The 27552-nt window shown below is 48.7% G+C and overlaps 2 protein-coding genes across 2 annotated transcripts in view; both read right to left on the minus strand.

The window, feature by feature from the left end:
- Window positions 1-27552, minus strand: part of LOC138797152 (zinc finger protein 84-like) — an 863099-nt gene that overhangs the window by 823518 nt on the left and 12029 nt on the right. The gene's annotated exons all lie outside the window — the stretch shown is intronic.
- LOC138797199 (zinc finger protein 585A-like) overlaps window positions 1-27552 on the minus strand; it is a 47637-nt gene that overhangs the window by 8325 nt on the left and 11760 nt on the right. The window contains exon 2 of the mRNA XM_069977037.1: window positions 22606-23650. Coding sequence (XP_069833138.1) covers window positions 22606-23650 — 1045 coding nt within the window. The remainder of the gene's footprint in view (window positions 1-22605; window positions 23651-27552) is intronic.

Here is a 27552-nt window from a genome sequence, read left to right on the forward strand (position 1 = left end):
GAAATCTAGAGAAGTTACCTCTCCGGTCAGCAGGCGGATGATCTCCAAGGTGACGTGTAATATTCTCTTACTGATCTCATTCCTGTCCTTCTCCATCCTTGGGGGGTCATTCAGGAGAAGGAGCGTCTGGGGGAGAAGAGGAGACAACTGGAGCACAAGGAGAAGATAGTCCTGCCGGGGCCTTTATGTCATATACAGGGGCCACAGCATATGTAACATCCCTCCTCCTGTAAGCTTACCTTACTGCTGGGGGGGGGGGGGGGGTCACACTGATAGTAACACAATGTAACAACCCTCCTCCTGTAAGCTTACCTTACTGGTGGGGGGTCACACACTGATAGTAACACAATGTAACATCCCTCCTCCTGTAAGCTTACCTTACTGCTGGGGGGTCACACACTGATAGTAACACAATGTAACATCCCTCCTCCTGTAAGCTTACCTTACTGCTGGGGGGGTCACACTGATAGTAACACAATGTAACATCCCTCCTCCTGTAAGCTTACCTTACTGCTGGGGTCACACAATGATAGTAACACAATGTAACACCCCTCCTCCTGTAAGCTTACCTTACTGCTGGGGGGGTCACACTGATAGTAACACAATGTAACATCCCTCCTCCTGTAAGCTTACCTTACTGCTGGGGTCACACTGATAGTAATACAATGTAACACCCCTCCTCCTGTAAGCTTACCTTACTGCTGGGGTCACACACTGATAGTAACACAATGTAACATCCCTCCTCCTGTAAGCTTACCTTACTGCTGGGGGGGGTCACACACTGATAGTAACACAATGTAACACCCCTCCTCCTGTAAGCTTACCTTACTGCTGGGGTCACACACTGATAGTAACACAATGTAACATCCCTCCTCCTGTAAGCTTACCTTACTGCTGGGGTCACACACTGATAGTAACACAATGTAACACCCCTCCTCCTGTAAGCTTACCTTACTGCTGGGGTCACACACTGATAGTAACACAATGTAACACCCCTCCTCCTGTAAGCTTACCTTACTGCTGGGGTCACACACTGATAGTAACACAATGTAACATCCCTCCTCCTGTAAGCTTACCTTACTGCTGGGGTCACACTGATAGTAACACAATGTAACATCCCTCCTCCTGTAAGCTTACCTTACTGCTGGGGGGGTCACACACTGATAGTAACACAATGTAACATCCCTCCTCCTGTAAGCTTACCTTACTGCTGGGGTCACACACTGATAGTAACACAATGTAACACCCCTCCTCCTGTAAGCTTACCTTACTGCTGGAGGTCACACTGATAGTAACACAATGTAACATCCCTCCTCCTGTAAGCTTACCTTACTGCTGGGGTCACACTGATAGTAACACAATGTAACACCCCTCCTCCTGTAAGCTTACCTTACTGCTGGGGGGTCACACTGATAGTAACACAATGTAACATCCCTCCTCCTGTAAGCTTACCTTACTGCTGGGGTCACACTGATAGTAACACAATGTAACATCCCTCCTCCTGTAAGCTTACCTTACTGCTGGGGGGGTCACACACTGATAGTAACACAATGTAACATCCCTCCTCCTGTAAGCTTACCTTACTGCTGGGGTCACACAGATAGTAACACAATGTAACACCCCTCCTCCTGTAAGCTTACCTTACTGCTGGGGTCACACTGATAGTAACACAATGTAACACCCCTCCTCCTGTAAGCTTACCTTACTGCTGGGGGGTCACACACTGATAGTAACACAATGTAACACCCCTCCTCCTGTAAGCTTACCTTACTGCTGGGGTCACACTGATAGTAACACAATGTAACACCCCTCCTCCTGTAAGCTTACCTTACTGCTGGGGTCACACTGATAGTAACACAATGTAACACCCCTCCTCCTGTAAGCTTACCTTACTGCTGGGGGGGTCACACACTGATAGTAACACAATGTAACACCCCTCCTCCTGTAAGCTTACCTTACTGCTGGGGTCACACACTGATAGTAACACAATGTAACATCCCTCCTCCTGTAAGCTTACCTTACTGCTGGGGTCACACTGATAGTAACACAATGTAACATCCCTCCTCCTGTAAGCTTACCTTACTGCTGGGGGGGTCACACACTGATAGTAACACAATGTAACATCCCTCCTCCTGTAAGCTTACCTTACTGCTGGGGTCACACTGATAGTAACACAATGTTAACACCCCTCCTCCTGTAAGCTTACCTTACTGCTGGGGTCACACACTGATAGTAACACAATGTAACATCCCTCCTCCTGTAAGCTTACCTTACTGCTGGGGGGTCACACTGATAGTAACACAATGTAACATCCCTCCTCCTGTAAGCTTACCTTACTGCTGGGGTCACACTGATAGTAACACAATGTAACACCCCTCCTCCTGTAAGCTTACCTTACTGCTGGGGGGGGGGGTCACACTGATAGTAACACAATGTAACACCCCTCCTCCTGTAAGCTTACCTTACTGCTGGGGTCACACACTGATAGTAACACAATGTAACACTCCTCCTCCTGTAAGCTTACCTTACTGCTGGGGTCACACACTGATAGTAACACAATGTAACATCCCTCCTCCTGTAAGCTTACCTTACTGCTGGGGTCACACACTGATAGTAACACAATGTAACATCCCTCCTCCTGTAAGCTTACCTTACTGCTGGGGTCACACACTGATAGTAACACAATGTAACATCCCTCCTGTAAGCTTACCTTACTGCTGGGGGGGTCACACTGATAGTAACACAATGTAACATCCCTCCTCCTGTAAGCTTACCTTACTGCTGGGGGGGTCACACACTGATAGTAACACAATGTAACATCCCTCCTCCTGTAAGCTTACCTTACTGCTGGGGTCACACACTGATAGTAACACAATGTAACATCCCTCCTCCTGTAAGCTTACCTTACTGCTGGGGGGTCACACACTGATAGTAACACAATGTAACATCCCTCCTCCTGTAAGCTTACCTTACTGCTGGGGTCACACTGATAGTAACACAATGTTAACACCCCTCCTCCTGTAAGCTTACCTTACTGCTGGGGTCACACACTGATAGTAACACAATGTAACACCCCTCCCCCTGTAAGCTTACCTTACTGCTGGGGGGTCACACTGATAGTAACACAATGTAACATCCTTCCTCCTGTAAGCTTACCTTACTGCTGGGGTCACACTGATAGTAACACAATGTAACACCCCTCCTCCTGTAAGCTTACCTTACTGCTGGAGGTCACACTGATAGTAACACAATGTAACATCCCTCCTCCTGTAAGCTTACCTTACTGCTGGGGTCACACTGATAGTAACACAATGTAACACCCCTCCTCCTGTAAGCTTACCTTACTGCTGGGGGGGTCACACTGATAGTAACACAATGTAACATCCCTCCTCCTGTAAGCTTACCTTACTGCTGGGGTCACACTGATAGTAACACAATGTAACATCCCTCCTCCTGTAAGCTTACCTTACTGCTGGGGGGGTCACACACTGATAGTAACACAATGTAACATCCCTCCTCCTGTAAGCTTACCTTACTGCTGGGGTCACACTGATAGTAACACAATGTAACACCCCTCCTCCTGTAAGCTTACCTTACTGCTGGGGTCACACTGATAGTAACACAATGTAACACCCCTCCTCCTGTAAGCTTACCTTACTGCTGGGGGGGTCACACACTGATAGTAACACAATGTAACACCCCTCCTCCTGTAAGCTTACCTTACTGCTGGGGTCACACTGATAGTAACACAATGTAACACCCCTCCTCCTGTAAGCTTACCTTACTGCTGGGGTCACACTGATAGTAACACAATGTAACACCCCTCCTCCTGTAAGCTTACCTTACTGCTGGGGGGGTCACACACTGATAGTAACACAATGTAACACCCCTCCTCCTGTAAGCTTACCTTACTGCTGGGGTCACACACTGATAGTAACACAATGTAACATCCCTCCTCCTGTAAGCTTACCTTACTGCTGGGGTCACACTGATAGTAACACAATGTAACATCCCTCTTCCTGTAAGCTTACCTTACTGCTGGGGGGGGTCACACACTGATAGTAACACAATGTAACATCCCTCCTCCTGTAAGCTTACCTTACTGCTGGGGTCACACTGATAGTAACACAATGTTAACACCCCTCCTCCTGTAAGCTTACCTTACTGCTGGGGTCACACACTGATAGTAACACAATGTAACATCCCTCCTCCTGTAAGCTTACCTTACTGCTGGGGGGTCACACTGATAGTAACACAATGTAACATCCCTCCTCCTGTAAGCTTACCTTACTGCTGGGGTCACACACTGATAGTAACACAATGTAACACCCCTCCTCCTGTAAGCTTACCTTACTGCTGGGGGGTCACACACTGATAGTAACACAATGTAACACCCCTCCTCCTGTAAGCTTACCTTACTGCTGGGGTCACACACTGATAGTAACACAATGTAACATCCCTCCTCCTGTAAGCTTACCTTACTGCTGGGGTCACACTGATAGTAACACAATGTAACACCCCTCCTCCTGTAAGCTTACCTTACTGCTGGGGGGTCACACTGATAGTAACACAATGTAACACCCCTCCTCCTGTAAGCTTACCTTACTGCTGGGGGGGGGTCACACTGATAGTAACACAATGTAACACCCCTCCTCCTGTAAGCTTACCTTACTGCTGGGGTCACACACTGATAGTAACACAATGTAACACCCCTCCTCCTGTAAGCTTACCTTACTGCTGGGGTCACACACTGATAGTAACACAATGTAACATCCCTCCTCCTGTAAGCTTACCTTACTGCTGGGGTCACACACTGATAGTAACACAATGTAACATCCCTCCTCCTGTAAGCTTACCTTACTGCTGGGGTCACACTGATAGTAACACAATGTTAACACCCCTCCTCCTGTAAGCTTACCTTACTGCTGGGGTCACACACTGATAGTAACACAATGTAACACTCCTCCTCCTGTAAGCTTACCTTACTGCTGGGGTCACACACTGATAGTAACACAATGTAACATCCCTCCTCCTGTAAGCTTACCTTACTGCTGGGGTCACACACTGATAGTAACACAATGTAACAACCCTCCTCCTGTAAGCTTACCTTACTGCTGGGGTCACACACTGATAGTAACACAATGTAACATCCCTCCTCCTGTAAGCTTACCTTACTGCTGGGGTCACACACTGATAGTAACACAATGTAACATTCCTCCTGTAAGCTTACCTTACTGCTGGGGGGGTCACACTGATAGTAACACAATGTAACATCCCTCCTCCTGTAAGCTTACCTTACTGCTGGGGGGGTCACACACTGATAGTAACACAATGTAACATCCCTCCTCCTGTAAGCTTACCTTACTGCTGGGGTCACACACTGATAGTAACACAATGTAACATCCCTCCTCCTGTAAGCTTACCTTACTGCTGGGGTCACACTGATAGTAACACAATGTAACATCCCTCTTCCTGTAAGCTTACCTTACTGCTGGGGGGGGTCACACACTGATAGTAACACAATGTAACATCCCTCCTCCTGTAAGCTTACCTTACTGCTGGGGTCACACTGATAGTAACACAATGTTAACACCCCTCCTCCTGTAAGCTTACCTTACTGCTGGGGTCACACACTGATAGTAACACAATGTAACACTCCTCCTCCTGTAAGCTTACCTTACTGCTGGGGTCACACACTGATAGTAACACAATGTAACATCCCTCCTCCTGTAAGCTTACCTTACTGCTGGGGGGGTCACACACTGATAGTAACACAATGTAACATCCCTCCTCCTGTAAGCTTACCTTACTGCTGGGGTCACACTGATAGTAACACAATGTTAACACCCCTCCTCCTGTAAGCTTACCTTACTGCTGGGGTCACACACTGATAGTAACACAATGTAACACCCCTCCCCCTGTAAGCTTACCTTACTGCTGGGGGGTCACACTGATAGTAACACAATGTAACATCCCTCCTCCTGTAAGCTTACCTTACTGCTGGGGTCACACTGATAGTAACACAATGTAACACCCCTCCTCCTGTAAGCTTACCTTACTGCTGGAGGTCACACTGATAGTAACACAATGTAACATCCCTCCTCCTGTAAGCTTACCTTACTGCTGGGGTCACACTGATAGTAACACAATGTAACACCCCTCCTCCTGTAAGCTTACCTTACTGCTGGGGGGGTCACACTGATAGTAACACAATGTAACACCCCTCCTCCTGTAAGCTTACCTTACTGCTGGGGTCACACTGATAGTAACACAATGTAACACCCCTCCTCCTGTAAGCTTACCTTACTGCTGGGGTCACACTGATAGTAACACAATGTAACACCCCTCCTCCTGTAAGCTTACCTTACTGCTGGGGGGTCACACACTGATAGTAACACAATGTAACACCCCTCCTCCTGTAAGCTTACCTTACTGCTGGGGTCACACACTGATAGTAACACAATGTAACATCCCTCCTCCTGTAAGCTTACCTTACTGCTGGGGTCACACTGATAGTAACACAATGTAACATCCCTCTTCCTGTAAGCTTACCTTACTGCTGGGGGGGTCACACACTGATAGTAACACAATGTAACATCCCTCCTCCTGTAAGCTTACCTTACTGCTGGGGTCACACTGTTAGTAACACAATGTAACACCCCTCCTCCTGTAAGCTTACCTTACTGCTGGGGTCACACACTGATAGTAACACAATGTAACATCCCTCCTCCTGTAAGCTTACCTTACTGCTGGGGGGTCACACTGATAGTAACACAATGTAACATCCCTCCTCCTGCAAGCTTACCTTACTGCTGGGGTCACACACTGATAGTAACACAATGTAACACCCTCCTCCTGTAAGCTTACCTTACTGCTGGGGGGTCACACACTGATAGTAACACAATGTAACACCCCTCCTCCTGTAAGCTTACCTTACTGCTGGGGTCACACACTGATAGTAACACAATGTAACATCCCTCCTCCTGTAAGCTTACCTTACTGCTGGGGTCACACACTGATAGTAACACAATGTAACACCCCTCCTCCTGTAAGCTTACCTTACTGCTGGGGGGTCACACTGATAGTAACACAATGTAACACCCCTCCTCCTGTAAGCTTACCTTACTGCTGGGGGGGGGTCACACTGATAGTAACACAATGTAACACCCCTCCTCCTGTAAGCTTACCTTACTGCTGGGGTCACACACTGATAGTAACACAATGTAACACCCCTCCTCCTGTAAGCTTACCTTACTGCTGGGGTCACACACTGATAGTAACACAATGTAACACCCCTCCTCCTGTAAGCTTACCTTACTGCTGGGGTCACACACTGATAGTAACACAATGTAACACCCCTCCTCCTGTAAGCTTACCTTACTGCTGGGGTCACACACTGATAGTAACACAATGTAACATCCCTCCTCCTGTAAGCTTACCTTACTGCTGGGGTCACACACTGATAGTAACACAATGTAACATCCCTCCTCCTGTAAGCTTACCTTACTGCTGGGGTCACACTGATAGTAACACAATGTTAACACCCCTCCTCCTGTAAGCTTACCTTACTGCTGGGGTCACACACTGATAGTAACACAATGTAACACGCCTCCTCCTGTAAGCTTACCTTACTGCTGGGGTCACACACTGATAGTAACACAATGTAACATCCCTCCTCCTGTAAGCTTACCTTACTGCTGGGGTCACACACTGATAGTAACACAATGTAACATCCCTCCTCCTGTAAGCTTACCTTACTGCTGGGGTCACACACTGATATTAACACAATGTAACATCCCTCCTCCTGTAAGCTTACCTTACTGCTGGGGTCACACACTGATAGTAACACAATGTAACATCCCCCCCTGTAAGCTTACCTTACTGCTGGGGGGTCACACTGATAGTAACACAATGTAACATCCCTCCTCCTGTAAGCTTACCTTACTGCTGGGGGGTCACACACTGATAGTAACACAATGTAACATCCCTCCTCCTGTAAGCTTACCTTACTGCTGGGGTCACACACTGATAGTAACACAATGTAACATCCCTCCTCCTGTAAGCTTACCTTACTGCTGGGGGGTCACACACTGATAGTAACACAATGTAACATCCCTCCTCCTGTAAGCTTACCTTACTGCTGGGGTCACACTGATAGTAACACAATGTAACATCCCTCCTCCTGTAAGCTTACCTTACTGCTGGGGTCACACTGATAGTAACACAATGTAACACCCCTCCTCCTGTAAGCTTACCTTACTGCTGGAGGTCACACTGATAGTAACACAATGTAACATCCCTCCTCCTGTAAGCTTACCTTACTGCTGGGGTCACACAGATAGTAACACAATGTAAAACCCCACCACCTGTAAGCTTACCATACTGCTGGGGGGTCACACTGATAGTAACACAATGTAACATCCCTCCTCCTGTAAGCTTACCTTACTGCTGGGGTCACACTGATAGTAACACAATGTAACATCCCTCCTCCTGTAAGCTTACCTTACTGCTGGGGGGTCACACACTGATAGTAACACAATGTAACATCCCTCCTCCTGTAAGCTTACCTTACTGCTGGGGTCACACTGATAGTAACACAATGTAACACCCCTCCTCCTGTAAGCTTACCTTACTGCTGGGGTCACACTGATAGTAACACAATGTAACACCCCTCCTCCTGTAAGCTTACCTTACTGCTGGGGGGGTCACACACTGATAGTAACACAATGTAACACCCCTCCTCCTGTAAGCTTACCTTACTGCTGGGGTCACACTGATAGTAACACAATGTAACACCCCTCCTCCTGTAAGCTTACCTTACTGCTGGGGTCACACACTGATAGTAACACAATGTAACATCCCTCCTCCTGTAAGCTTACCTTACTGCTGGGGGGTCACACTGATAGTAACACAATGTAACATCCCTCCTCCTGTAAGCTTACCTTACTGCTGGGGTCACACACTGATAGTAACACAATGTAACACCCCTCCTCCTGTAAGCTTACCTTACTGCTGGGGGGTCACACACTGATAGTAACACAATGTAACACCCCTCCTCCTGTAAGCTTACCTTACTGCTGGGGTCACACACTGATAGTAACACAATGTAACACCCCTCCTCCTGTAAGCTTACCTTACTGCTGGGGGTCACACTGATAGTAACACAATGTAACACCCCTCCTCCTGTAAGCTTACCTTACTGCTGGGGGGGGGTCACACTGATAGTAACACAATGTAACACCCCTCCTCCTGTAAGCTTACCTTACTGCTGGGGTCACACACTGATAGTAACACAATGTAACACCCCTCCTCCTGTAAGCTTACCTTACTGCTGGGGTCACACACTGATAGTAACACAATGTAACACCCCTCCTCCTGTAAGCTTACCTTACTGCTGGGGTCACACACTGATAGTAACACAATGTAACACCCCTCCTCCTGTAAGCTTACCTTACTGCTGGGGTCACACACTGATAGTAACACAATGTAACATCCCTCCTCCTGTAAGCTTACCTTACTGCTGGGGTCACACACTGATAGTAACACAATGTAACATCCCTCCTCCTGTAAGCTTACCTTACTGCTGGGGTCACACTGATAGTAACACAATGTTAACACCCCTCCTCCTGTAAGCTTACCTTACTGCTGGGGTCACACACTGATAGTAACACAATGTAACACTCCTCCTCCTGTAAGCTTACCTTACTGCTGGGGTCACACACTGATAGTAACACAATGTAACATCCCTCCTCCTGTAAGCTTACCTTACTGCTGGGGTCACACACTGATAGTAACACAATGTAACATCCCTCCTCCTGTAAGCTTACCTTACTGCTGGGGTCACACACTGATAGTAACACAATGTAACATCCCTCCTCCTGTAAGCTTACCTTACTGCTGGGGTCACACACTGATAGTAACACAATGTAACATCCCCTCCTGTAAGCTTACCTTACTGCTGGGGGGTCACACTGATAGTAACACAATGTAACATCCCTCCTCCTGTAAGCTTACCTTACTGCTGGGGGGGTCACACACTGATAGTAACACAATGTAACATCCCTCCTCCTGTAAGCTTACCTTACTGCTGGGGTCACACACTGATAGTAACACAATGTAACATCCCTCCTCCTGTAAGCTTACCTTACTGCTGGGGGGGTCACACACTGATAGTAACACAATGTAACATCCCTCCTCCTGTAAGCTTACCTTACTGCTGGGGTCACACTGATAGTAACACAATGTAACATCCCTCCTCCTGTAAGCTTACCTTACTGCTGGGGTCACACTGATAGTAACACAATGTAACACCCCTCCTCCTGTAAGCTTACCTTACTGCTGGAGGTCACACTGATAGTAACACAATGTAACATCCCTCCTCCTGTAAGCTTACCTTACTGCTGGGGTCACACTGATAGTAACACAATGTAACACCCCTCCTCCTGTAAGCTTACCATACTGCTGGGGGGGTCACACTGATAGTAACACAATGTAACATCCCTCCTCCTGTAAGCTTACCTTACTGCTGGGGTCACACTGATAGTAACACAATGTAACATCCCTCCTCCTGTAAGCTTACCTTACTGCTGGGGGGGTCACACACTGATAGTAACACAATGTAACATCCCTCCTCCTGTAAGCTTACCTTACTGCTGGGGTCACACTGATAGTAACACAATGTAACACCCCTCCTCCTGTAAGCTTACCTTACTGCTGGGGTCACACTGATAGTAACACAATGTAACACCCCTCCTCCTGTAAGCTTACCTTACTGCTGGGGGGGTCACACACTGATAGTAACACAATGTAACACCCCTCCTCCTGTAAGCTTACCTTACTGCTGGGGTCACACTGATAGTAACACAATGTAACACCCCTCCTCCTGTAAGCTTACCTTACTGCTGGGGTCACACACTGATAGTAACACAATGTAACATCCCTCCTCCTGTAAGCTTACCTTACTGCTGGGGGTCACACTGATAGTAACACAATGTAACATCCCTCCTCCTGTAAGCTTACCTTACTGCTGGGGTCACACACTGATAGTAACACAATGTAACACCCCTCCTCCTGTAAGCTTACCTTACTGCTGGGGGGTCACACACTGATAGTAACACAATGTAACACCCCTCCTCCTGTAAGCTTACCTTACTGCTGGGGTCACACACTGATAGTAACACAATGTAACATCCCTCCTCCTGTAAGCTTACCTTACTGCTGGGGGGGTCACACACTGATAGTAACACAATGTAACATCCCTCCTCCTGTAAGCTTACCTTACTGCTGGGGTCACACTGATAGTAACACAATGTAACACCCCTCCTCCTGTAAGCTTACCTTACTGCTGGGGTCACACTGATAGTAACACAATGTAACATCCCTCCTCCTGTAAGCTTACCTTACTGCTGGGGGGTCACACACTGATAGTAACACAATGTAACATCCCTCCTCCTGTAAGCTTACCTTACTGCTGGGGTCACACTGATAGTAACACAATGTAACACCCCTCCTCCTGTAAGCTTACCTTACTGCTGGGGTCACACTGATAGTAACACAATGTAACACCCCTCCTCCTGTAAGCTTACCTTACTGCTGGGGGGGTCACACACTGATAGTAACACAATGTAACACCCCTCCTCCTGTAAGCTTACCTTACTGCTGGGGTCACACTGATAGTAACACAATGTAACACCCCTCCTCCTGTAAGCTTACCTTACTGCTGGGGTCACACACTGATAGTAACACAATGTAACATCCCTCCTCCTGTAAGCTTACCTTACTGCTGGGGTCACACTGATAGTAACACAATGTAACATCCCTCTTCCTGTAAGCTTACCTTACTGCTGGGGGGGGTCACACACTGATAGTAACACAATGTAACATCCCTCCTCCTGTAAGCTTACCTTACTGCTGGGGTCACACTGATAGTAACACAATGTTAACACCCCTCCTCCTGTAAGCTTACCTTACTGCTGGGGTCACACACTGATAGTAACACAATGTAACATCCCTCCTCCTGTAAGCTTACCTTACTGCTGGGGGGTCACACTGATAGTAACACAATGTAACATCCCTCCTCCTGTAAGCTTACCTTACTGCTGGGGTCACACACTGATAGTAACACAATGTAACACCCCTCCTCCTGTAAGCTTACCTTACTGCTGGGGGGTCACACACTGATAGTAACACAATGTAACACCCCTCCTCCTGTAAGCTTACCTTACTGCTGGGGTCACACACTGATAGTAACACAATGTAACACCCCTCCTCCTGTAAGCTTACCTTACTGCTGGGGTCACACTGATAGTAACACAATGTAACACCCCTCCTCCTGTAAGCTTACCTTACTGCTGGGGGGTCACACTGATAGTAACACAATGTAACACCCCTCCTTCTGTAAGCTTACCTTACTGCTGGGGGGGGGTCACACTGATAGTAACACAATGTAACACCCCTCCTCCTGTAAGCTTACCTTACTGCTGGGGTCACACACTGATAGTAACACAATGTAACACCCCTCCTCCTGTAAGCTTACCTTACTGCTGGGGTCACACACTGATAGTAACACAATGTAACATCCCTCCTCCTGTAAGCTTACCTTACTGCTGGGGTCACACACTGATAGTAACACAATGTAACATCCCTCCTCCTGTAAGCTTACCTTACTGCTGGGGTCACACACTGATAGTAACACAATGTAACATCCCTCCTGTAAGCTTACCTTACTGCTGGGGGGGTCACACTGATAGTAACACAATGTAACATCCCTCCTCCTGTAAGCTTACCTTACTGCTGGGGGGGTCACACACTGATAGTAACACAATGTAACATCCCTCCTCCTGTAAGCTTACCTTACTGCTGGGGTCACACACTGATAGTAACACAATGTAACATCCCTCCTCCTGTAAGCTTACCTTACTGCTGGGGTCACACACTGATAGTAACACAATGTAACACCCCTCCTCCTGTAAGCTTACCTTAGTGCTGGGGGGTCACACACTGATAGTAACACAATGTAACATCCCTTCTCCTGTAAGCTTACCTTACTGCTGGGGGGGGGGTCACACTGATAGTAACACAATGTAACATCCCTCCTCCTGTAAGCTTACCTTACTGCTGGGGTCACACACTGATAGTAACACAATGTAACATCCCTCCTCCTGTAAGCTTACCTTACTGCTGGGGTCACACTGATAGTAACACAATGTAACATCCCTCCTCCTGTAGGCTTACCTTACTGCTGGGGTCACACTGATAGTAACACAATGTAACATCCCTCCTCCTGTAAGCTTACCTTACTGCTGGGGTCACACTGATAGTAACACAATGTAACATCCCTCCTCCTGTAAGCTTACCTTACTGCTGGGGGGGGGTCACACTGATAGTAACACAATGTAACATCCCTCCTCCTGTAATCTTACCTTACTGCTGGGGTCACACTGATAGTAACACAATGTAACACCCCTCCTCCTGTAAGCTTACCTTACTGCTGGGGGGTCACACTGATAGTAACACAATGTAACACCCCTCCTCCTGTAAGCTTACCTTACTGCTGGGGGGTCACACTGATAGTAACACAATGTAACATCCCTCCTCCTGTAAGCTTACCTTACTGCTGGGGGGTCACACTGATAGTAACACAATGTAACATCCCTCCTCCTGTAAGCTTACCTTACTGCTGGGGTCACACTGATAGTAACACAATGTAACACCCCTCCTCCTGTAAGCTTACCTTACTGCTGGGGTCACACACTGAGGAGCAGAGATCTCCACACAAAACACAACAGCAGTGACTGCCCGACCAGGAGCCGCTCTGTATCTGGTAGATGCTGGAGGTGTAGGACCTGTGATGATGTCACAATCATGTGACCAGTACATGTGGGGGCGGAGCTCAGCAGTGCAGAAATGACTCTGTGTCCTCCCTATTCCCTCATAGAGTAGAGATGAGTGAACCTGGAGCAGCTGGAGTCGCTCCGATCCTGAACTTTCGGCATGTGATTAGCGGTGGCTGCTGAACTTGGATAGAGCCCTAAGGCTGTGGAAATCCTGGATAAAGTCATTGGCTGCATCCATGTTCTCCAGACAACCTTAGAGCTTTATCCAGGTTCAGCAGCCACAGCTAATCACATGCCGAACGTTCGGGTTCGGGTGGACTCCAGCTGCTCCAGGTTCGCTCATCTCTACGCTGTATCCTTTATTTGCTCCATCCTTTATTGTACTGTTCTTATATGCACGTACAACTTCTAATATAAGAAGAGAACACTGACAAAGTTTACCACTCGGTTTCCAAACTACAATAAAAAGGAGTGGGCGAGACAACACAGAATTAGACAGCAGCCTTTGCATTGTTCATTGTAGCACGATTCGGTAATAAAAGAAACGTGTTTGAGCATTTATGAAGATCCTTCTCGTATTTCATTTGGAAAGATGGGCACGGTCGGCGTCCTTCATTTTATTTCCCGTTTTTCTGCCATGTTCGGCCCCTTCACAGCCGGAGGAGTCTGTATCTCCTTACAGTACAAGGATCTGCAGCCCCTGGGGCAGGGAACGGGCAGACAGAACCAAGAATCCTCGTAAGGAGAAAGATATTGCCGAAACCTTTGGACAATTCCCAGAGTTGTGAATCTCTGAGCTTCATCTTTCCAGAATGAGCAAAACCCTGGGCAGTCTTTGTTACCATTTTGTAATAAATTAGTAATAAATGTGCTCAGACTCAGGTGAGGGTCCAGAAAAGAGTTCCTGGGAGCCTGGTGGTGGTGGTGGATGGAGGGGCCAGGCTGTGGGGAAGGAGGCGGAGCTAATGGAGCAAGGGTTCCTCTCCCTTGGGTAGTGTCGGTGGACTGCGTGAAAGACTGGGAGGTGGATAAGTTACTGGACACATTATCCGCTATCCACGTCAGCACCTGTTCACACTGCTGCGGTTTCAATAGCTGTGTAACCTGAGACCCCATAAGTTGGGAGAAGAAGCTAGGGAGTGGACATCTGTGGTGTGCCACTGCCCCCTCCTCAACGGGTGCTGCTGTGTCACCCTGCCCTGAACCACGGCCTCTGCCCACTGCATCGCTTGGAACCCCACTCCCTCTACCCTTACCCCTGGGGTTCACTGCACAGTCAAGACTGAGATAGCTGCACTACAGATCACAGCAAGCCAAGAAAATATATTACTCAGACTACATTTGGAGGTAGTCGTATAGAGTCTGTGGGTAAGTGCTGCTATATGGTGTATGCCACCTCTTACACAGGACAATGAGCAGTGAGCTTGGATACGGCTGCACTAAGAAATACAGAAATCAGAAAAAATACTTGTGGCCCCAATAGTTTTTGGGGGGCTGTGGTATACAATCTGGTGGTGGCTGCACCAATACACTCTGTGACACCCTCTTACAATGAGCAGTGAAGTTTTATGCAGGTGTACTATAAGTCCCAGCAATACAATGTAGTACACCAGAACCACCAGCCCCAAAATCGAAAAAGGAGTAGACTGAGCACTTCTTAGGGGTCTGTATGCAACACCTCATGCCCCCTGTCTGCCAGCAGCCGGTCACCACAGTGTGCTGATGAAATCACTTCTAGGGTATATTCACACCAACGGAGAATCTCGCTGCGAGTCCGGCAGGTCCTGGCAGTTCCCACACACTATATACTGAACGACCGCAGCGAGTATGTAATTCTGCCGCCCTTAACCCCTTCTGCTCCCGCCCGGCTCCCCCGCTGTAAGCATACTTTACCTGTCCTCACTGCACGGGTCCGGCGTCCTGCTCTCCTGTCCGGCCAATCAGTGTGTTGCCCAGCCGCAGCCACCGATTGGCCGGACGGGAGAGCAGGACGCCAGACCCGTGCAGTGAGGACAGGTAAAGTATGCTTACAGCGGGGCAGCCAGGCGGGAGCAGAAGGGGTTAAGGGCAGTAGAATTACATACTCGATGCGGTCGTTCAGACACACCAGTATATAGTGTGTGGGAACTGTCAGGACCTGCCGGACTCGCAGCCGGAATCTCGCTGCAAGTCCGTTCGTGTGAATATACCCATAAGCCCTGAAAAGGTCTGTTTGTTTGTATTGCTGGTATATACCCGGCCTACTGGAAGGCTATATCCTACACTGACCCTCTCCCTGACCAGCAGCAGCTCTCTCCCTGATCTCTCACAGCATGCGTCTGAAGCCAGCACTGCCCACGCTGAGTTTTATATGGCAGGGTCATCTGATCTGGCCAACCAATCGCTGCTATCGACATGTATGGGTCCCACGTGATCGCAGGATGCACCAAAGAGTCTCCGGCATGTTTATTGGCTGCGAAATAGCGCCCAAACTTACAGGAAATGGATGATGAGATGATGAGAGTATCGCGAGATTCTCGTCCGAGTAACCAGTACCATCCCTCACTCATCACTAGTCAGAAACAGTACAAGAAAATATGACTTCACTGAAAGAGTAGTAGATGATTAAGGAAACTTCCAGCAGAGGTGGTTGGTAAAACTACAATAAGTGAATGTAACCTCCCTGATATATCTATATATCTATCCTAAGGTAAGAAGAAGGAAAATACTAAAAGGGCGACTAGATGGACGGGGGTGGGGGGCTTTATCTGCTGACAGTCTTCTATGTTTATACCTATAAGAGACAACAATGGAGGAAATTTACTAAGGAGTCTGATGTCTGCGAATATTCTAATGTGGGTCAGTGTTTATTTTGTTCCAATATAATGTGTGTGAATGTCACTCTGTCATAGTAACTGCATCTATGGAAAAAGTCGCAAATTCACCTGCTACCAACCAGACGTAGCCTGCACCAATACTGACCAGACGTAGGCCCGCACCAACCAGACATAGCCTGCACCAATACTGACCAGACGTAGGCCCGCACCAGCACCAACCAGACATAGCCTGCACCAATACTGACCAGACGTAGGCCCGCACCAGCACCAACCAGACATAGCCTGCACCAATACTGACCAGACGTAGGCCCGCACCAGCACCAACCAGACATAGCCTGAACCAATACTGACCAGACGTAGGCCCGCACCAGCACCAATACTGACATAGCCTGCACCAATACTGACCAGATGTAGGCCCGCACCAGCACCAACCAGACATAGCCTGCACCAATACTGACCAGACGTAGGCCCGCACCAGCACCAACCAGACATAGCCTGCACCAATACTGACCAGATGTAGGCCCGCACCAGCACCAACCAGACATAGCCTGAACCAATACTGACCAGACGTAGGCCCGCACCAGCACCAATACTGACATAGCCTGCACCAATACTGACCAGATGTAGGCCCGCACCAGCACCAACCAGACAAAGCCTGCACCAATACTGACCAGACGTAGGCCCGCACCAACCAGACATAGCCTGCACCAATACTGACCAGATGTAGGCCCGCACCAGCACCAACCAGACAAAGCCTGCACCAATACTGACCAGACGTAGGCCCGCACCAACCAGACATAGCCTGCACCAATACTGACCAGATGTAGCCCCGCACCAGCACCAACCAGACATAGCCTGCACCAATACTGACCAGACGTAGGCCCGCACCAGCACCAACCAGACATAGCCCACACCAGCACCAACCAGACATAGCCTGCACCAATACTGACCAGACGTAGGCCCGCACCAACCAGACATAGCCTGCACCAATACTGACCAGATGTAGCCCCGCACCAGCACCAACCAGACATAGCCTGCACCAATACTGACCAGACGTAGGCCTGCACCAGCACCAACCAGACATAGCCTGCACCAATACTGACCAGATGTAGGCCTGCAACAGCACCAATACTGACCAGACGTAGCCTGCACCAATACTGACCAGACGTAGGCCCGCACCAGCACCAACCAGACATAGCCTGCACCAATACTGACCAGACGTAGCCCCGCACCAGCACCAACCAGACATAGCCTGCACCAATACTGACCAGATGTAGGCCCGCACCAGCACCAACCAGACATAGCCTGCACCAATACTGACCAGACGTAGCCCCACACCAGCACCAACCAGACATAGCCTGCACCAATACTGACCAGACGTAGGCCCGCACCAACCAGACATAGCCTGCACCAATACTGACCAGATGTAGGCCCGCACCAGCACCAATACTGACCAGACGTAGCCTGCACCAATACTGACCAGACGTAGGCCCGCACCAGCACCAACCAGACATAGCCTGCACCAATACTGACCAGATGTAGGCCCGCACCAGCACCAACCAGACATAGCCTGCACCAATACTGACCAGATGTAGGCCTGCATCAGCACCAACCAGACATAGCCTGCACCAGCACCAACCAGACATAGCCTGCACCAATACTGACTAGATGTAGCCCCGCACCAGCACCAACCAGACATAGCCTGCACCAATACTAACCAGATGTAGGCCTGCACCAACCAGACATAGCCTGCACCAATACTGACTAGATGTAGCCCCGCACCAGCACCAACCAGACATAGCCTGCACCAATACTAACCAGATGTAGGCCTGCACCAGCACCAACCAGACATAGCCTGCACCAATACTGACCAGACGTAGGCCCGCACCAGCACCAACCAGACATAGCCTGCACCAATACTGACCAGACGTAGGCCCGCACCAGCACCAATACTGACCAGATGTAGGCCTGCACCAGCACCAACCAGACGTAGCCTGCACCAATACTAACCAGATGTAGGCCCGCACCAGCACCAACCAGACATAGCCTGCACCAATACTGACCAGATGTAGCCTGCATCGGTACTGACCAGACGTAGCCTGCACCGATACCGGCCAGGGGTACCAGATGTAGCCTGTGCCGGCACCAGCCAGACGTAGGCCCACACCGGTACCAACCAGACGTATGGCCCGCGCCGACACTGACGAGACCAGACGTAGCCTGCACCGGTACCGACCAGATGTAGACCCGCACCAGCACCGATCAGACATAGGCCCGCACCAGCACCGACCAAAGGCCGGTGATAAGGTTAAATTTTGATGTTGACCTGTCTCTATGGAGACAAATCACTACCCAGGTATAGGATGGTTTCTAATTGACAGACACAGACATCTGATGTACGTATCGGTAACATTAGTTTGGGAAGCGCGCCCTTTATTGATGTGTGTTAACTTTGATAGACAGAATATGGGGCGGTATTACTCATGTGTAGTGTATTCACAAGAAATATGTAAACTCTCAACACAGGAGGGGCCTTAAATCACAAGTCACATACATGTCACATTCTAATAGATCAAATCCATAGATGGTTAACTGCTTCCTGTACTGCGCAGTCAGGCTGGTATAACGTGTGAGAAGGGTAGAACAATACATTCTTTGCAATGATACTTTCTCAGGTAGAGAATACAGTGTGCTGTGTGGTGTTACAGGTAGAGAATACAGTGCTGTGTGATGTTACAGGTAGAGAATACAGCGTGCTGTGTGGTGTTACAGGTAGAGAATACAGCGTGCTGTGTGGTGTTACAGGTAGAGAATACAGTGCTGTGTGGTGTTACAGGTAGAGAATACAGTGTGCTGTGTGGTGTTACAGGTAGAGAATACAGCGTGCTGTGGGGTGTTACAGGTAGAGAATACAGCGTGCTGTGGGGTGTTACAGGTAGAGAATACAGCGTGCTGTGTGGTGTTACAGGTAGAGGATACAGTGCTGTGTGGTGTTACAGGTAGAGAATACAGCGTGCTGTGTGGTGTTACAGGTAGAGAATACAGCGTGCTGTGTGGTGTTACAGGTAGAGAATACAGCGTGCTGTGTGGTGTTACAGGTAGAGAATACAGCGTGCTGTGTGGTGTTACAGGTAGAGAATACAGTGCAGTGTGGTGTTACAGGTAGAGAATACAGCGTGCTGTGTGATGTTACAGGTAGAGAATACAGTGCTGTGTGGTGTTACAGGTAGAGAATACAGCGTGCTGTGTGGTGTTACAGGTAGAGAATACAGCGCTGTGTGGTGTTACAGGTAGAGAATACAGCGTGCTGTGTGGTGTTACAGGTAGAGAATACAGCGTGCTGTGCGGTGTTACAGGTAGAGAATACAGTGTGCTGTGTGGTGTTACAGGTAGAGAATACAGTGCAGTGTGGTGTTACAGGTAGAGATTACAGCGTGCTGTGTGGTGTTACAGGTAGAGAATACAGCGTTACAGGTAGAGAATACAGTGTGCTGTGTGGTGTTACAGGTAGAGAATACAGTGCTGTGTGGTGTTACAGGTAGAGAATACAGTGCTGTGTGGTGTTACAGGTAGAGAATACAGCGTGCTGTGTGGTGTTACAGGTAGAGAATACAGCGCGCTGTGTGGTATTACAGGTAGAGAATACAGTGCTGTGTGGTGTTACAGGTAGAGAATACAGCGTGCTGTGTGGTGTTACAGGTAGAGAATACAGTGCTGTGTGGTGTTACAGGTAGAGAATACAGTTCTGTGTGGTGTTACAGGTAGTGAATACAGCGTGCTGTGTGGTGTTACAGGTAGAAAATACAGTGTGCTGTGTGGTGTTACAGGTAGAGAATACAGTGCTGTGTGGTGTTACAGGTAGAGAATACAGTGCTGTGTGGTGTTACAGGTAGAGAATACAGTGTGCTGTGTAGTGTTACAGGTAGAGAATACAGTGCTGTGTGGTGTTACAGGTAGAGAATACAGCGTGCTGTGTGGTGTTACAGGTAGAGAATACAGCGCTGTGTGGTGTTACAGGTAGAGAATACAGCGCTGTGTGGTGTTACAGGTAGAGAATACAGTGTGCTGTGTAGTGTTACAGGTAGAGAATACAGTGCTGTGTGGTGTTACAGGTAGAGAATACAGCGTGCTGTGTGGTGTTACAGGTAGAGAATACAGAGTGCTGTGTGGTGTTACAGGTAGGGAATACAACGTGCTGTGTGGTGTTACAGGTAGAGAATACAGTGTGCTGTGTGGTGTTACAGGTAGAGAATACAGTGCTGTGTGGTGTTACAGGTAGAGAATACAGTGTGCTGTGTGGTGTTACAGGCAGAGAATACAGCGTGCTGTGTGGTGTTACAGGTAGAGAATACAGTGTGCTGTGTAGTGTTACAGGTAGAGAATACAGCGTGCTGTGTGGTGTTACAGGTAGAGAATACAGCGCTGTGTGGTGTTACAGGTAGAGAATACAGTGTGCTGTGTGGTGTTACAGGTAGAGAATACAGTGTGCTGTGTGGTGTTACAGGTAGAGAATACAGTGCTGTGTGGTGTTACAGGTAGAGAATACAGCGTGCTGTGTGGTGTTACAGGTAGAGAATACAGTGCTGTGTGGTGTTACGGGTAGAGAATACAGCATACTGTGTGGTGTTACAGGTAGAGGATACAGCGCTGTGTGGTGTTACAGGTAGAGAATACAGCGTGCTGTGTGGTGTTACAGGTAGAGAATACAGTGCTGTGTGGTGTTACAGGTAGAGAATACAGTGTGCTGTGTGGTGTTACAGGTAGAGAATACAGTGCTGTGTGGTGTTACAGGTAGAGAATACAGTGCTGTGTGGTGTTACAGGTAGAGAATACAGTGCTGTGTGGTGTTACAGGTAGAGAATACAGTGCTGTGTGGTGTTACAGGTAGAGAATACAGCGTGCTGTGTGGTGTTACAGGTAGAGAATACAGTGCTGTGTGGTGTTACAGGTAGAGAATACAGTGTGCTGTGTGGTGTTACAGGTAGAGAATACAGCGCTGTGTGGTGTTACAGGTAGAGAATACAGTGCTGTGTGGTGTTACAGGTAGAGAATACAGCGTGCTGTGTGGTGTTACAGGTAGAGAATACAGCGTGCTGTGTGATGTTACAGGTAGAGAATACAGTGTGCTGTGTGGTGTTACAGGTAGAGAATACAGCATGCTGTGTGGTGTTACAGGTAGAGAATACAGCGTGCTGTGTGGTGTTACAGGTAGAGAATACAGCGTGCCGTGTGGTGTTACAGGTAGGGAATACAGTGCTGTGTGGTGTTACAGGTAGAGAATACAGTGTGCTGTGTGGTGTTACAGGTAGAGAATACAGTGTGCTGTGTGGTGTTACAGGTAGGGAATACAGTGCTGTGTGGTGTTACAGGTAGGGAATACAGTGCTGTGTGTGTTACAGGTAGTAAAAGCGTGCTGTGGGGGTGGGACCACAATGAAATGATAAAGTACTGCAAATAATTCAGTAACACAAGGAAACTGCAATGTGTGAACACAGCCTAGATGTTCTGCAACATATTTGGGCGGGGAATGGGCAGGGTGGGGACTGTGTTGAACAGCTGAGGGAATGCATTTTGGAACCTGTAGTACTGTGTACAACTGCTCAACCAGGGAGTACAACCACACAATACACAACAAAACTAGTTTCAAAACTGGGATAGACAGGTAAGTAATGCTTTATGCTTCTGCTGAAGGTTCATTTTCCCCCCTCTACCCAGGGTTCCCCTTTCAGCATCACCGCCCCTTCCTCTCCTTATATCAATAATATTTTCCTCCATGGAGCCCGCTCACAGTTGACATCTGGTGTTAATTAAAAAAAAAAAAAAAGTTTTTTTTCCCTACGAGAATTCTCTAATGAGTTAATAAGTTTCAACATTTGTTTCCTTTAAACGATCATAATGGGGTTGTTCCTGTGTGATTTTTTGCATGTTTAAGAAGATTTGATTTTCTTGTATACGGTTTCTTTCCTGTGTGAATTCTCTTATGTGTAACAAGACTATCTTTATATAGAAAGCATTTCCCACATTCAGAACATGTAAACGAGTTCTGCCCAGTGTGAGTTTTCTCATGTTTAACAAGACTTCGTTTATCTACAAAACATTTTCCACATTCTGGGCATAAATATGGCTTCATGCCTGTGTGAAGTCTTTTGTGTATTACAAGGCTTTGATTAATTGTAAAACATTTTCCACATTCTGAACATGAATACGGCTTCTCTCCTGTGTGACTTCTCTCATGTACAAGAAGATCCGATCTGCCTGTAAAGCATTTCCCACATTCCAAACATGAATATGGTTTATGCCCTGTGTGAATTCGTTCATGTTTGACAAGACCTTGTTTATCTACAAAACACTTCCCACATTCTAAGCAAACATACGGCTTTACGCCTGTGTGAATTCTTTCATGTGTTACAAGACTTTGTTTACTTGTAAAACATTTTCCACATTCTGAACATGGATACGGCTTCTCTCCTGTGTGAATCCTCTCATGTACAAGAAGATCTGATCTACCTATAAAGCGTTTCCCACATTCGGCACATGAATGCGGCTTCTCTCCTGTGTGACTCTTCTCATGTGAAATGAGATGTGATTTACGTTTAAAACATTTTCCACATTCTGAACATGAAAACGGTTTTTCCCCTGTGTGATCTCTCATATGTATGACAAAAGTTGTTTTATCTCTAAAGTATTTTCCACATTCTGAACATGCATGCAATTTCTGCCTTCCATGTATTCTTTTACAAGCTAAAACATCTGATCTTTCTGGTAGCGCTTTTCCACAATTATCACATTCAATCCTCTCTGTAGTCGCAGTGTGTGAGCGGTCAGGAGAAGGTTCCTCATGGTCAGGAGGATTATATGATAGATCTGTAGTGTGACGTCCTGGATGTACAGTAAGGGGGAGGAGGGCTTCTCCTGAGGAGCGCTGCTTCGCACTGCCAGCTTCTTCTTTATAATTCAGCAGTAGCAAGATGTTCTCCTCAGAGATATTACCGACATTTTCTGTACAGATAAAAATGAAAAATATTTTTTTTAGTCTACAAAGTATATACACATATTTCTTATAAAAATAGAGAAGGTGCGAACAGTAGACGAATAAAGAGCAGAGCAGACCCTGTATAACACTGCGGCTAACAGATCACTGATCTCAGGGAGACCGGCCAGAGCAGACCCTGTATAACACTGCGGCTAACAGATCACTGATCTCAGGGAGACCGGCCAGAGCAGACCCTGTATAACACTGCGGCTAACAGATCACTGATCTCAGGGAGACCGGCCAGAGCAGACCTGTATAACACTGCGGCTATAGGATCACTGATCTCAGGGAGACCGGCCACAGCAGACCTGTATAACACTGCGGCTAACAGATCACTGATCTCAGGGAGACCGGCCACAGCAGACCTGTATAACACTGCGGCTATAGGATCACTGATCTCAGGGAGACCGGCCACAGCAGACCTGTATAACACTGCGGCTATAGGATCACTGATCTCAGGGAGACCGGCCACAGCAGACCTGTATAACACTGCGGCTAACAGATCACTGATCTCAGGGAGACCGGCCAGAGCAGACCCTGTATAACACTGCGGCTAACAGATCACTGATCTCAGGGAGACCGGCCAGAGCAGACCCTGTATAACACTGGGGCTAACAGATCACTGATCTCAGGGAGACCGGCCAGAGCAGACCCTGTATGACACTGCGGCTAACAGATCACTGATCTCAGGGAGACCGGCCAGAGCAGACCCTGTATAACACTGCGGCTAACAGATCACTGATCTCAGGGAGACCGGCCAGAGCAGACCCTGTATAACACTGCGGCTAACAGATCACTGATCTCAGGGAGACCGGCCAGAGCAGACCCTGTATAACACTGCGGCTAACAGATCACTGATCTCAGGGAGACCGGCCAGAGCAGACCCTGTATAACACTGCGGCTAACAGATCACTGATCTCAGGGAGACCGGCCAGAGCAGACCCTGTATAACACTGCGGCTAACAGATCACTGATCTCAGGGAGACCGGCCAGAGCAGACCCTGTATAACACTGCGGCTAACAGATCACTGATCTCAGGGAGACCGGCCAGAGCAGACCCTGTATAACACTGCGGCTAACAGATCACTGATCTCAGGGAAACCGGCCAGAGCAGACCTGTATAACACTGCGGCTATAGGATCACTGATCTCAGGGAGACCGGCCACAGCAGACCTGTATAACACTGCGGCTAACAGATCACTGATCTCAGGGAGACCGGCCACAGCAGACCTGTATAACACTGCGGCTAACAGATCACTGATCTCAGGGAGACCGGCCAGAGCAGACCTGTATAACACTGCGGCTAACAGATCACTGATCTCAGGGAGACCGGCCAGAGCAGACCCTGTATAACACTGCGGCTAACAGATCACTGATCTCAGGGAGACCGGCCAGAGCAGACCCTGTATAACACTGCGGCTAACAGATCACTGATCTCAGGGAGACCGGCCAGAGCAGACCCTGTATGACACTGCGGCTAACAGATCACTGATCTCAGGGAGACCGGCCAGAGCAGACCCTGTATGACACTGCGGCTAACAGATCACTGATCTCAGGGAGACCGGCCAGAGCAGACCCTGTATAACACTGCAGCTAACAGATCACTGATCTCAGGGAGACCGGCCAGAGCAGACCCTGTATAACACTGCGGCTAACAGATCACTGATCTCAGGGAGACCGGCCAGAGCAGACCCTGTATAACACTGCGGCTAACAGATCACTGATCTCAGGGAGACCGGCCAGAGCAGACCCTGTATGACACTGCGGCTAAAAGATCACTGATCTCAGGGAGACCGGCCAGAGCAGACCCTGTATGACACTGCGGCTAACAGATCACTGATCTCAGGGAGACCGGCCACAGCAGACCCTGTATAACACTGCGGCTATAGGATCACTGATCTCAGGGAGACCGGCCAGAGCAGACCCTGTATAACACTGCGGCTAACAGATCACTGATCTCAGGGAGACCGGCCAGAGCAGACCCTGTATAACACTGCGGCTAACAGATCACTGATCTCAGGGAGACCGGCCAGAGAAGACCCTGTATAACACTGCGGCTAACAGATCACTGATCTCAGGGAGACCGGCAAGAGCAGACCCTGTATAACACTGCGGCTAACAGATCACTGATCTCAGGGAGACCGGCCAGAGCAGACCCTGTATAACACTGCGGCTAACAGATCACTGATCTCAGGGAGAGCAGCCAGAGCAGACCCTGTATAACACTGAGGCTAACAGATCGCTGATCTCAGGGAGAGCAGCCAGAGCAGACCCTGTATAACACTGCGGCTAACAGATCACTGATCTCAGGGAGAGCAGCCAGAGCAGACCCTGTATAACACTGAGGCTAACAGATCACTGATCTCAGGAAGACCGGCCAGAGCAGACCCTGTATAACACTGCGGCTAACAGATCACTGATCTCAGGGAAACCGGCCAGAGCAGACCCTGTATAACACTGCGGCTATAGGATCACTGATCTCAGGGAGACCGGCCAGAGGAGACCCTGTATAACACTGCGGCTATAGGATCACTGATCTCAGGGAGACCGGCCAGAGCAGACCTGTATAACACTGCGGCTAACAGATCACTGATCTCAGGGAGATCGGCCACAGCAGACCTGTATAACACTGCGGCTAACAGATCACTGATCTCAGGGAGACCGGCCAGAGCAGACCCTGTATAACACTGCGGCTAACAGATCACTGATCTCAGGGAGACCGGCCACAGCAGACCTGTATAACACTGCGGCTAACAGATCACTGATCTCAGGGAAACCGGCCAGAGCAGACCTGTATAACACTGCGGCTATAGGATCACTGATCTCAGGGAGACCGGCCACAGCAGACCTGTATAACACTGCGGCTAACAGATCACTGATCTCAGGGAGACCGGCCACAGCAGACCTGTATAACACTGCGGCTAACAGATCACTGATCTCAGGGAGACCGGCCAGAGCAGACCCTGTATAACACTGCGGCTAACAGATCACTGATCTCATAGAGACCGGCCAGAGCAGACCCTGTATAACACTGCGGCTAACAGATCACTGATCTCAGGGAGACCGGCCAGAGCAGACCCTGTATGACACTGCGGCTAACAGATCACTGATCTCAGGGAGACCGGCCAGAGCAGACCCTGTATAACACTGCGGCTAACAGATCACTGATCTCAGGGAGACCGGCCAGAGCAGACCCTGTATAACACTGCAGCTAACAGATCACTGATCTCAGGGAGACCGGCCAGAGCAGACCCTGTATAACACTGCGGCTAACAGATCACTGATCTCAGGGAGACCGGCCAGAGCAGACCCTGTATGACACTGCGGCTAACAGATCACTGATCTCAGGGAGACCGGCCAGAGCAGACCCTGTATAACACTGCGGCTATAGGATCACTGATCTCAGGGAGACCGGCCAGAGCAGACCCTGTATAACACTGCGGCTAACAGATCACTGATCTCAGGGAGACCGGCCAGAGCAGACCCTGTATAACACTGCAGCTAACAGATCACTGATCTCAGGGAGACCGGCCAGAGCAGACCCTGTATAACACTGCGGCTAACAGATCACTGATCTTAGGGAGACCGGCCAGAGCAGACCCTGTATAACACTGCGGCTAACAGATCACTGATCTCAGGGAGACCGGCCAGAGCAGACCCTGTATAACACTGCGGCTAACAGATCACTGATCTCAGGGAGACCGGCCAGAGCAGACCCTGTATGACACTGCGGCTAACAGATCACTGATCTCAGGGAGACCGGCCACAGCAGACCCTGTATAACACTGCGGCTATAGGATCACTGATCTCAGGGAGACCGGCCAGAGCAGACCCTGTATAACACTGCGGCTAACAGATCACTGATCTC

This window comes from Dendropsophus ebraccatus, chromosome 7 (assembly GCF_027789765.1).
Source record: "Dendropsophus ebraccatus isolate aDenEbr1 chromosome 7, aDenEbr1.pat, whole genome shotgun sequence".
Classification (NCBI taxonomy): domain Eukaryota; kingdom Metazoa; phylum Chordata; class Amphibia; order Anura; family Hylidae; genus Dendropsophus; species Dendropsophus ebraccatus.